This window comes from Cynocephalus volans, chromosome 13 (assembly GCF_027409185.1).
Source record: "Cynocephalus volans isolate mCynVol1 chromosome 13, mCynVol1.pri, whole genome shotgun sequence".
Classification (NCBI taxonomy): domain Eukaryota; kingdom Metazoa; phylum Chordata; class Mammalia; order Dermoptera; family Cynocephalidae; genus Cynocephalus; species Cynocephalus volans.
In genome coordinates this window covers 74,019,965-74,032,659 of record NC_084472.1, presented here as the reverse complement: position 1 = coordinate 74,032,659, position 12,695 = coordinate 74,019,965, and the positions used below count along the sequence as shown (strand labels likewise).

Genomic DNA, 12,695 nt, shown 5'->3' with positions numbered 1-12,695 from the left:
TTATCTTATGTGTACTTTGCCACAATAAGAAAAAGAGGAAAAAGTACATATTACATGCCTCTGCTTTATTCCATATCTTCCAGTCAAGCAACAGCTCCTCTAACAGTTTCACATCTTGGATTATAGCATTGGACTCTATATCCAACTTAAACTCTCCACTCTCACTGATATGAATAATATCTTCACTGCAGCAAACTTCAAGGGTCTATGGAAAATCAGCATTAATATACCATGCATTAACAATGATTAATCAAAAAGTTTAACAGAAACATTAAGCTTTCAATCTTAGCAGTCATAACATTAAATTCAAAGGAAAACAGGTAAATAATTCAACATTTCACAAAGTATCTTTAATTTGTTTTGTAAAACAACTTAAATAAATAGAAAACCCCAACATTTCAAATATTTGTTATTACTCGGTTTCAAACATGGAGTAAAACAAACTACATTCTATTTTTATTTTTTCAAATGAATTAAACTGCTGTTAGCCTTTAAAACCTTTTCAGAAAAGTAGTAAGGATTCATGCCACACGTGTGTGCATCTTGATAGTTTGAAGAGGAAGGTGTGGGGGCAGGGGTAGAGGAACCGTCTTTTGCCCTAGTATCCCTATCCTCAGAGACAAATACTTTCACAATGTTACCAAATGCTGACGGCTAGAAAAAAGTTTAAATATATGATAACAGTGGGATCATATTAAAAACTAACACGGACATCTGTGACTTTAAAACTAACTCTGTAGCAGCACTGCCTAATGGAATGGTGTGTCTCTAGGTATCTGGAGAACTGGGTTCTCTCCCATCACTGTGGGAGCTGAAGCAAACAATTTCATCCATCTACAGAATGAGGGGCCAGCCTTGCAGGCGTCTGTGGTCCATTCAGATCTAAAATTCTATGAGTTTATCTTTTTTCCTTACTTTCCTAAAACGCTTTAAAGAAAAGAAAAATGTAATCATTTAAAGATAAAAAGAACCAGAAGGGTACCTTAGTTTGAGTAAATAGACCCTAATGAGTTTCCTTCATTTACTTCAGGAATAACTGAAACACAAAACTATCACTGGAAGACTTTGATGAAGAGATGAGTATTACTGCATATGAAACTGTGAGAATAAATTTTGTGAGGTCATACCTTCAAAATGTGATAGCCAACGATGCATTTTCGTTTGATCAACACCTGATGAATCATGCAAAGTCCAGGACAGTTTTCTAACTGCTGTACTGTTGGTTGTACTGAATTAGTGAGAGTATTACTTGCAGTGCTAATGCTTGAGTTTCTTCACAGCTATTGAGTTCAAAACCTAAAAAAGGCAGTTATATTTTTCTCCTGATTTGTTGAGAGTAAAAATTTAACATGTGCGATTATAACTTTTATGTAATATCAATCTAACAGTTTCTATAAAACTTTATTTTTTAATAGTCACATTGTAATAATTTAAGAATTGTGGATAAACAAAACTGAGCAACAGGCATAAATTCCGTTCTCTTTAATCTCTTTAGTACATTATAAAGGGACTAAAACAACATTAACAACCTTAGAGGTCAGTAGCATTTTATAATTAGTAATCTGAATTGTCAGTAAAATGTTTCAAGTTTTCAGTAGAATAGTCAATCAACAAATAGACTCTACAAAAAAAGACAAGATGCTTGCCCTCCGTGGGGCCTACTGTCTAGTCAGAGATAAGACCTACATGTAAAAACCATGTATTGTGCCTCATACTTCAATTCAGCCAACACTTTCTGACAACTACTGTACATAAGAAACAAACACCCCTTATCACGACAAAAGGCAAAGAAGAATGAGACAAAAGAAATGCCATGAGAGCACAGAAATCACTTCTGACCCCTACGTGCTTGGTTTAGGAAGGCTATGAGGAGAGGAGATGGTCTGGAAGGAGAGCCCAATCCTGGAAAAGCAGAGATAAAGGGGTGGCTGGGATGCAGCCTGGAGAGGGATAAAGGCCTGCACTGGAAGTCCATGGGACACCTAGGAGGCTGCAGACTGCCTGTTTGGCTGGATGATGGACATCAGGTTCAAATGGCAGGCTATGCATGTAAGGATTTCAAGGAGACTGAAGTTTATTTTTGTAGGGGAGGGAAAGATACAACATTTCTAAGTTTTAAATATGAAAACATACTTTAAGTATTGGCAAGATCCTAATATATGTAAGATAAAATTTAACCATTTTCTTAGGATCCAATCACTGTATCAGTAATCATAACAAAATCATATCAAGAGGAAAAACCAAGGATATACATTTTGAAATTGTACAATGATATAAAAGGAGACTACAAAATGTTAATGAGGACTTAAAGAGCTTTAAATTTTAAAACAAGAGGGGAAAATCTATTCTTCTAAATAATACATGCAAAGAAAGTATGCAAAAGGAAGAGCAGGAAAAGATGATAGCTTACAGAGTATGGTAGGTCAAGTGCTAATGAGATATTTATAAGAACACTAACAACAAAAATTGATATGCCCCTTATTGCAAAATTAATCAAGGTGGACCTGTTAAAGAAAGCCAGTTAGGAAGGCAGTGTGAAAATTTGATAAGGTTGCAGAAGCTATACTTAGGGGTAAAAAGAAGATGGCATTCTGAGGATAAAGGAAGATCGAGGCTGCTTTATTTAAACAGGGATATGGACCCCAAGGAAGGAGAAATGATTTGTGCCAAAGTGAAACCATTTGTGCCCCCTATTATGGATTTTAAAAATCTCTGAAAAAGTCAATATATAATTATTGACTGCCTACTCTGCATCAGGTAAGTCATTGTCCTTGCCCGCCAATAAATAAATAGAACAGATATTAAATGATTTATCTAAAACGGTACTTATGCCCTGAGTCAAACTTTTTATATTTCTCCTATTTAAACAAACTAAGGACCCAAATAAATAAAAAAAATTTTTTACCTTCAGTTTTTTCCCCATGCATTAGAAAGCTTTAAGAGATAAATGTTTCTTTTTCATATATACCTTATTTTTAAAAATACATTTCTTTCATCTCATTACTACAGCATACATTTTTCTTTCCAAAGGCAATTTAAAATTTCATACATTTAACATTTTAATTGTTCTAATAACATTTCTGGATAATAGAAAACTTCTAGAAATCTGCATAAATTAGAAGAAATCATAATCATCTGTTGCAGAAAGCTTGATGACATCTTTAACATGCTTTTTTTAATGCTAAAACTTTAATATAGTTGACTGCAGCTTTTTTTTTGATAGTCCAAAAAAAAAATCTCTATATCAATAATAAAGAAGTAGGTTCTCCTTAGACAAAACTATAATCAGTGATTCCTACCCTAGCAAAGAGAAAAACATACCAATTCCACCAGTCTCATGCAGAATGCCTTGAATAGTTTTACATTCGGTAGGCTGGAGATTCTTTAGATGATGAGGTTCTAATAGATGCTCTGAACTTCTTTTGAGCTGAAGGGTCTTTGAGAGCTGAGTTTTCATCTGACTTTTAAGTCAAATCACTGGCTCATACACGGTATACTGAGCAGGGCAGTAAGTTGTACAAACAACTGAAGGACTTTCCTGAAACAAATATTTTCCTTCAGAAACTAAACACAGTTTTTAAAGTAAGTTATCAACTAGCAAATAAATATTTCAAAGTGAAAAGACACTCAACTGATCTTTTTCTTTGTCTTAAAAAAGACAGCTACTGAACTAAACCAAGATGAACATGAGAATCAAGGCTGTTTTCCTCAAAGGATATGATCAGTTTCTCTGAGTAATGATCACTAGTATAAACACATCAAGATAGAGAAGGATTCAGCTTCGATCCATTTAGGATAAACACGAAATTATACTTAACTATTACTACTAATAACAGCTCTGTCTTACACCACACTCATTACATACCAGGCATTGTCCTAAGTAACCACTTATAAATATTGGGAACTGAGTCAACTTCCCTGAAATTTTGGCTTTAGATTTGCTCGTAGGCTGGCTACTCATTTAAAAGTGACTCTAGGGCCGGCCCCCTGGCTCACTCGGGAGAGTGCGGCGCTCGTAGCGCCGAGGCCGCGGGTTCGGATCCTATGTAGGGATGGCCGGTGCGCTCGCTGGCTGGGCGTAGTGCGGACCACACCGTGCGGAGGGTTGTGATCCCCTTACCGGTCAAAAAAAAAAAAAAGTGACTCTAAAGTAGATTATTTTTCATACTAGAATAAAGTTTCAGACTGCCAGCGCACTTAACAAAACAAAAACCAAAAAGTCTCTCAAACGAGAGTCCTGTACCGGAGAAAAGTGTCCTTCAAACACGGGGAGATACAATCCTGTCCCGGACAAAGGCAGGCCGAGGGGACTCATCACACAGACGCGCTTACAGAGCGCTGGAGCTCTTCCGTCTGACAGACGGTGTGACAGGGACCGCCACCACCCCTGACGGTACAAAAGCCACCGGTGATGCAAGTGTCACAACAGACTCAGGAGACACTCGAACTGTGGGGACGATGAAGGGACCGCTCCCACCACCGCCCCGGTGGCCACGTCTCCCGCCGCACTGGCACTCGCAGCCGCCCCGGCTCAGCAGGACCCGTACCCGAGGCCCCAGCCCCGCGACCCTGAGGCCACAGCCCCGCGACCCCGAGGCAGAGCCCAGCCGCCCCTGCTCTCCGGCCCGGCCCTAGCCCCGCCTCCGGCCGCTCCGCAGCAGCCCGCGAAGAAGGCGAGCGCGGCGCGGGGAGGGACTACGGCAGAGGCTCTCCTGTCCCGGCCAGCGCCGGGCTCCCGCCGTCTCCGTCCTTTCCCTCCACACTCGGGGTTCGGGAACCCTCCCCAGGCACCCGCACCGCCCTCTCAGACCGGCGCTGCCTGCTCCGCCGCGACGCCCGCCCTCGGCCGGCCCCCGCCTTCGGCCCTGCCCCCGCCTTCGGCCCTGCCCCCGCCCTCGGCCCCGCCCCTCCTGCCCTCGGCCCCGGCTCCTGCCCGGGCATCCTCCTCAGTCCGCCGCTGCCGCGCCGCTCCACGCTCTCTTCCGCACTCCGTTGACCTGAAGAGCTTCTGCAGCGACCGGTAACGCCCCGACAACGGCCAACAACGGCCGACAACGGAAATATCCGGGCTACCGCCTCCCGCAGAGGGGAGGGGGCTGAGGGAGGAGCCGACGCCGGGTGGGCGGGGCTGAGGGAGGAGCCGACGCCGGAGTGGGCGGGGCCGGGCGTTTCTTCCTTGCAAGAGTTTAACGTGCTGGATCAGTTGAACCGCGAATATGGAAACGAACTTCAGCAGTGTGATAAGTGGAGGAGTCACATTCCGTCATCCCGCTCTCAGGTTCTCTCATAGTGAAAGTGGAATTTTTACATGTTCCAAGTCCTTGTCTTATTTATTGATTTATTTATATTTGCCTTTCTCCTTCACAGAAAAGGGTTTCTAAATTTCTTGGCCTCCTTTGACAGAACATAAATGTATATCATCTCTCAAAATAAAATTAAAACAAGGAAGAATAAGAAACTACAGAGAAATGGAAGAAATGTGGCTGTTTACAAAAGCAGGAATCACTCAAAAGCATTTCTCTCATTTTTTAACTGGTGGTCGCTCGATGTTGGCAAGTAGCTCTGAGTAGTAACGAGGCTGGATTGTGAGTGAGACTCCAACAGTGTGCTTGATTCCAGAGGAAATTCAGGTCGCTCCTTCCTGTAACTCCTCTATAAAAATGCATTTCACATAGAAGTCCTGTGCGAGGGTCACCAGACCTGCTGGCATCTGCACCTGCACTCACATTGGGGCAGTTAAGGGGGCCATATGCGGGGGCTGTGGCAGTATGAAGTTGAATGAGGGTTTGTATTGTAAATGTTCATGAAGAAATCTCTAGAATGATCAAAAAATGGTAAAACTGATAGAGCACATGGTGTGGGTCAGACACTTGATATTCATGATCTGATTGAATCGGGCAAAGAGCACTCCCAGTTTTCTTCAGAAAAATATGTGGATATGTGTAAAGTCACTGTTTCTGCTCTAAGACTTTGGTCTGTGAGTCCCATATGGAGGGAGATGAAACAGTCCATGCACCATGTCTGTTTGGGGAGTTCCCTGAGGTAGAGCGTGGGGTGCTGTCGCTGATGTTGTCTTAGTCACCATGGTTCGTGGAGGCCCTGCAGGAGGGAGCGAGGCCTCAGACCTCAGATGTATGTGCCAGAGTCACAGTCTGACCCAGCCCTGACTTTCAAAGGAATGACCACTATGAGGTTACATTTCAAGGGTAAACTGCTTACTCTCTTCCTTGATAGCTGTCCCCTGGCACTCTGGGCTTGTGACTCTCCACTCTTGGGGGTAAGGCATGTGTTCCTGTGGGTGTGCATGCATGTGCATGCACGTAGGGGTGGAAGGACTTGGGAGGAGATGGGGATGGGTGTGTGGGTGCAGTACAAGTTGAGCTGAGACAGTGAATGTTGATTGAACCCCTACTGTATTCCAGGCCCTGTGTTAGGCACTGGGCATACAGTGGTCAACATCATGGATGCCTGCCTGGTGTAATGAGGGTAGTGAATGAAAGAGGACAAATAAAACAGACTGTTAATGAGGAATTCAGACCCAGGAGGGCCTGCCATGTTGCTCTTTTGCCCTCTCAGGCTGGGGACATTCGGTCACAATCGCTGAGAGCCCTTCACTGCAACAGAACCCACCTGCAACCCACAGAAGAGGTGTTGTGATCTGGATAATTTGCAGCAGTAATCCTAAGTACTTTTAAAGTGGGCAGACTTTCCCAAATTCTAAGCTATGTCTAGTTTTTCAGAAGCCCAGGAACAAGGAATTAAGAAGCCTGAATGTCTCCATCATTATACAGGAGAAATAACACTTAGATGAATCACAAACAACTGAACTTTGTGTTTACCACCGGAAATTATCATGAGGCTCAAGTTAAAACATTAGTGGAGAATAAACACTAAAATTAAGTCATTCAGACCCCAGTGCACAGGGGTATCTAATCGCATTGAAATCTGCATTTCAGGATTGTATGAAATCATGGTGCATGTGGTGACTAGAGACGTATTAGCATACGAAAAATAGAAATAATGACTTTTTGGAAAAAAAATAAAATTCCAAATATGAACTTTACATGTTAAGAAGTTTTATCTGAGCAACTTTCAGACGTTTAAGCTGTTTGTAGATTTTGTATAAATAATCACTTTGATTAAATCCCAGTGCTCACATTTTCAGTAATACGTTTTCGTATTTTCCAGTAGTTGTTGCTAATGAAAAGTGAAATTGCATTTATGAATATAAATTATTAACGTTGGCCTATTGATACACAGTAGCTAATTTTCAAGATACTGTCTGTAAACACCATAGGGTTGTATTAAATATTCATATAATCATTGTGATAATCTATAAAGCAATTATAATTAAAATGAAATTGTCTTATAAATGACTGAATAAACAGACTTTTTAAAGATAGGAAGATATCACTTACACTTTCATAGCTAACGAAGTAAAAATAGAACTGCTTTCCTGTCTATTAGCCCAAGCTAGAAAGAGTTAAGTGAACTTCCCATTATATTCACATAAATAGTTGCTTTGTAACAGGCCACATGAGGGGACATTCCTCTACCAGAGATGGTGCTCAAGAGGAAAACGAGGTGAGATAATGTGCCGTGTCTGTGTGAACATTCATGGCTATTGTCAAACTTTCGGTGTTGGAGACTTTCTGATTTTGTTCTTCTGTGTACCATGTGCAGGTAAGAAGGTTTGGCTCATAGCTGACCACTGAGCTGGCCTGTGGCTCCAGGATTCACCTGCCATGTCCCAGGTCGGTCAGACCCGGAGGAGGCATGAGGCCCGGCTGGCCCCATGCCCGGCCCACAGTCCTCAGCTGTTTGGGTGGGTCTGGTGGATCCAGCCTGGTCCTGGCAGGTTGGGCTCTGGGAGGCAGGATGAGGATGCAGCAGGCAGATGGCAGGAGGTGAGCCTCAGCGTGAGGACAGGGCCAAGGCCTGGGGTGGCCCAGGATGCTGAGCAGAGGTCAGCTCAAGGCAGGGTTTGGGGGCTGGGGTTTTCACTCCTCCTCACTGCCCTGACTCTCCCATGTGGAGAGGGAAGCAGAGAGGGGACCCCTGTCCCTTTGCCACAGTTACGGAGCCATCAAACCTGAGATCCAGGATCTAACTAGTGGAGCCTGATCCTAATCCCTGTCTCCGCTGACCATCCCGGGACCCTCGGTTAGTGATAGTCATTCTATCAAAGACTATGATGGGTTCACAGACATCCTGTGGAAGTTGGTCTTTTAGGGTGACTTCATCACAATCCAGGTCAAGACATCGCATCTGGGACACACAGGGCTCCTGGTGACATGCGGGACCATCCCCGAGCAAGCACGCCTTGCCTCAGCCTCTGCACTGTCCCAGCTGCAATGACACCCTGCACTGTGTCCACCGCAGGAGACCCTGACAGCCTCAGTCCTAACGCACGCCTCTAGGATGCCAGGTGATTTAGTGAAGGGCATGGGTAGGGATCACTGCAGCTCCCCAGACAGGGATGAAGGGAACCGGCCACACTAAAAGGGCCCTGGAGCATAGTCCCGCAGGGTCCCAAAGTGGGGTGGTGTCCCTGCTCCTCAGCCTCTCACATCTGCGTGCACCCGCTCCCCTGCCAGGTGCCTCTTCTAGGGCAAATACGACTGGGGTTCGTCTGGGTCCAGGGATCCCAGCTAAACACAGACAGACCAAAGAACAAAAGAAGTGCCCACGGAGAGAGAGACTCGTGGTGGGCGAGGATCCGGCGACAGACCTGTCCTAGTACTGGGTGTGGTTGCTCACTCCCTCCCCACCACCATCCCTCTCTCTCCCGTTACAGACTCTCCCTCAAGGCAGGAATTCCGGAGAACTTGGAATGATGGTGCTGGGACTGTCATTCTCGTAAGATAAGAAAGAAGTTACGGAGTCTGACACCTACATAGGGACTGTGTGTTCATAACTTACGTCCGCATGTTCTCCTACTCAAACCTCTTCGTGACAGGGTAGTTCAGTCTCACAGAGTCACTGGCTGTCCAGGATGTGTCACATCACGTCACATCGTTTCCTGTCTCTCAGCAGAACAGGGATCATGAAAAGGTGTGGTCACAGACAGGATGTGGAAGCAGAAACCGTATTCAATTCCAAGTAAGAGACTACTCTAATTAGTTTAAACAAACAGGGTTGATTTCCAAGGCTACTGGTCTACTTAATTGTTGTGTCTGGACCAACAGGCTCTAGATAAAGGACCCCATAGATGCCTGTCCCCATGTCCACATTCTGGGGTCAGAAAGAACCCAGGCTCTCACATGAGCTGAGACCAGACTCAGAAGCTGCCATCTGCAGAGCCACATGCCCTGGCGTGGACCAGGCCTGTGCCTCCTGCTCTTCCTCCTCTCCTAATTTACGAATCTAAGTCTGCAGCTAGTGAATCTGAATGGTGCAGCTTCCCTCTGGAGTCCTGGCAGCAAGGCATCTTGGAGAGTGGAATTCCAGCTTCCTGGCCTCTTGGGATAGGAAACTCCACAGAAGGAAGTCAGGGTGGATGTTGAAGACACCGATCGTCACCATCCACCACAAACTCGCTGTCTGCAGACCCGAACACAGCATGAGCACCCACACCCCACCCAGCCTGGGGTCCCCATAAGTTTGGCTTCTCCCTGGCCTCTGCCCCATCCCCACCAAGTGCTCTGTGCTCTTCCATATTTCTAAATGAGCACACCCTCGTTTCAGCCCTTCCTACCACTCACTTTCTTCCTCTGCGGAGAAGGAACATTTTTAATGTATTACTTTCTCTGTCCTTTGCCTGAAGGCCCTTGTAAGTTTCTCAGTCTGACACCCCAAAGATGTCTCCACTTCTCATCGGCCTTCTCCAGTGTGACTTCTCTAGAAAAAAATAATCAGTTTCTGGGCTTTTGTACATTGGTGTTCATTACATAATTTGGTAATAAATTAATATGCTATTAATATATTAACAATTAATATAGATCACATCTCTATGTTGATAGGACGGGGGACTTGTAAAAATTCTGTATTAGCATATATTTGAGCTGAGTTTATTTGATAGAACCAATAAATGAATTTTGCTGTACACGCTCTGAGTTAGAATTAACGTTTCAGCCTGTCTTCTTATTCCTTCCTTATTTTCTTTCCTTCTCCCTGTATTTTTTCCTCCTTTTTTATTTTTATTGTACATATTTAAGGTGCAGAACACGAGGTTTTGATACACTGTATATATAAATAGTGAAACAATTGCTACAGGTGATCAAATTAATGTACCCATCACCTTCCACAGTCACTTCTTTTATTTTTGTGGGAAGAAAGTAATGTACTGTCAGCAAATGTTCAGTGCACAGTACAGCATTGCTAACAACAGTTCTCCTGCTGCACCTCAGATATCTAATCTTACTCACTCTAAGTAACCCCAAATTTGCACCCTTTGACCTACACCTCTCCATTTCCCCTCCTCCCCACCCTGTCCCTGGTAATCGAGTCCTGGTAGCATTTCGTATTGACCATTACTTCCTTCATTGCTTGATAACATAAACTGTGTATTGAGCACCTCCTCTGCTAGAGTTTGGAAGATACAAAAGGCATTCAATTTCATCCTTTACTTTAAAGAATGTTCAGGCAAGGAGAAACATAGACACACAAACCACTGAAATGCAACTTATTTCTGTAAAGGGAGTTTGAACAAGGTTCCCAGGTGCAGAGAGACAAGAGCAGACAAACCTGCTGGGGTTTCAGGAAGGGCTGAACCCAGGCTTACTTGCATCTGTGCAGCCAAAATAGTGATGAGGACGAACGCTAATGCCGGATCCTTGGGGGTCCCAGCCTTGCACTAAAATCTTCACACCCGTCCTCCCACTGTGTCCTCATGGGAACATTTAGCAACTTTTCCAGTGAGGGAAGAGAGGCGCCAAAAGGGTAAGTGGCCACATGGCTGCTCAGCAATCCAGAATTTGACTCTGCAATCTCCTAAGAGGGCACATGGCATAGAGGCTAAATGCACACCTGTGGGGTCACAATTGTGCGTGTGAATCCCGGATCTGCCTTGTGCTAGACATGTGATGTGAATTTATGTAAATTATTTAATCTCAGAAGCCTCTGCTTTGAAGTGGAAGTCATGGTAGGAAGGAGCTTCATTTTCTAGGTATTGCAGGTAATACATATAGGTAATACATGTGCAGGAACACATGGTAAAGACATTACAAGCATCATTTGCAGACTGCCCAGCACACAGGGCTCCTGCTGCTGGTGCCTAGCCACTGCAAGCTTTGTGAGAGGGAGGGTCTGCACATCACTGCTGAGGCCTTCATGCATTTCTGACGTGCTCCTGTGTTAAGTGGCAGGGCCAGGAAGATGACGGGACGCAGGCTGTCCTTAGAGATTCCAGGACCTCATGGAGTGCAATGTATAGATCCATCTCCATAAGGTGTGAATAATGAGCTGTAGGAACATGGAAAAGGCCAGATCTGCCTTGCCTGTGGGTGTCAGGGTGGGGATCCTGGGTCGCCAAGGGTGCTGCATGCAGTTGACATGCACAGTAGGTGAAGTTAAGAGAAAGGGAATCAAGCCAGGGCTCTCTGGCAGCACCATGCTGCCTCCCATAATAAAAGCTCACATTTGTGGCACTCCTTAAACTATCTCTAGTTTTCAGAAGAGGTCTACAAGGCAGGTGGTATGAATCAAAACCTAAAATTGTAATTATTTGAATAAAGTGCATTGTTGCGTATTATAATCAATAGAAACTGTTTCAAAACTTCAAACATAACTCTTCATAAAATTAAAGTGGCTGGTCATTCACTAACTCATGTTGGGCTTTTCTAAAACTAACTGATTTCCAGGCCTTGCCACCATGTAAGCTTGAATTTTTCATGTGATTTCCCCCCCACACACACACTATTTGTTCTTACTATGGCAATTGGTACACGTGTGTTAAGCCCAATCTCAGGCTCTCTCAGGTGCTTGCTGAGAAACTGTAAGTGAAGACCTCAAGTTAAAGGGGAAAGAAGCAAGGACAGAATGAACATCCAGCTGAGTGTCACGCCCTGATAGAAACGACCTGAAGGAAGGGCCCTGCTCATCAGTGTTAGTTATTACCAAGGTTGGTCCTGAAGTAGAAGCAGAAATCTTTCCATATTTAAGTAGCTAATAATGGCCACTCTTAACAATGGTGGCTATTTTATTTTTCTTGAATACTTCATGTACATGTGCTCATATTAAATCAAAATGTGTTTTTCTCTTCAGTTTTAAAATTGCACAAGACCTGTGAGGCAGTATGAGCAGCTTGAGCCACTTCACACAAAAATAGTCGGTGCTTGAAAAGAAAAAAAAACTTTAGAATGCAACTGGAAAAAAATATTTCAAGTCCATTTATGAAGAAATAGGTTTGTAAGCTATTTGACAAAGTGGTATCCTTAAAAGCTGGTTTAGAACCATATTTATACCCATTTTTTTCTTTGATTAAACAGTTTTCTTTAACATCTTTTAGGAATGTCAGCAACTGGCTGCCGTATTTCTGGGCAACAGATGAAAGACCCCCCCATGTGGAGTAGGAAATCAATTTGCATCTCTCCATGTGGTTGTACCATTGACACAGATGGGAATAAAATGTCTTACGTTACTTCCTGAAACAGAACTTTTGCCTGGAACAGAAATTATTTAATGAGGAGCCTCAAACTGTGATGTATTGAATCGATGCATGGCACTTATGTAATAAGCCTTTCTATCCACTGGGT

General features: G+C 43.8%; 1 protein-coding gene across 1 annotated transcript; it reads left to right on the top strand.

Annotated features, from left to right (window-relative positions):
- The first annotated feature begins 1,638 nt into the window (after window positions 1–1,638).
- On the top strand, window positions 1,639–7,286 carry LOC134361700 (atherin-like). The gene is made up of 3 exons (XM_063076698.1): window positions 1,639–1,688; window positions 4,430–4,857; window positions 4,894–7,286. Exons 1-3 carry the CDS (start codon window positions 1,639–1,641, stop codon window positions 5,022–5,024), a joined length of 609 nt encoding a protein of 202 aa, XP_062932768.1. The 3' UTR covers window positions 5,025–7,286.
- Window positions 7,287–12,695: the final 5,409 nt, after the last annotated feature.

Coding starts and splice junctions, on each gene's coding strand:
- LOC134361700 (XM_063076698.1), top strand. CDS start 1,639: ATGCTTGCCCTCCGTGGGGCCTACTGTCTAGTCAGAGATAAGACCTAC. Junction 1,689..4,429: donor GTCAGAGATAAGACCTACAT/GTAAAAACCATG, acceptor GTGTCACAACAG/ACTCAGGAGACACTCGAACT. Junction 4,858..4,893: donor CGCCCTCGGCCGGCCCCCGC/CTTCGGCCCTGC, acceptor CCCTGCCCCCGC/CCTCGGCCCCGCCCCTCCTG.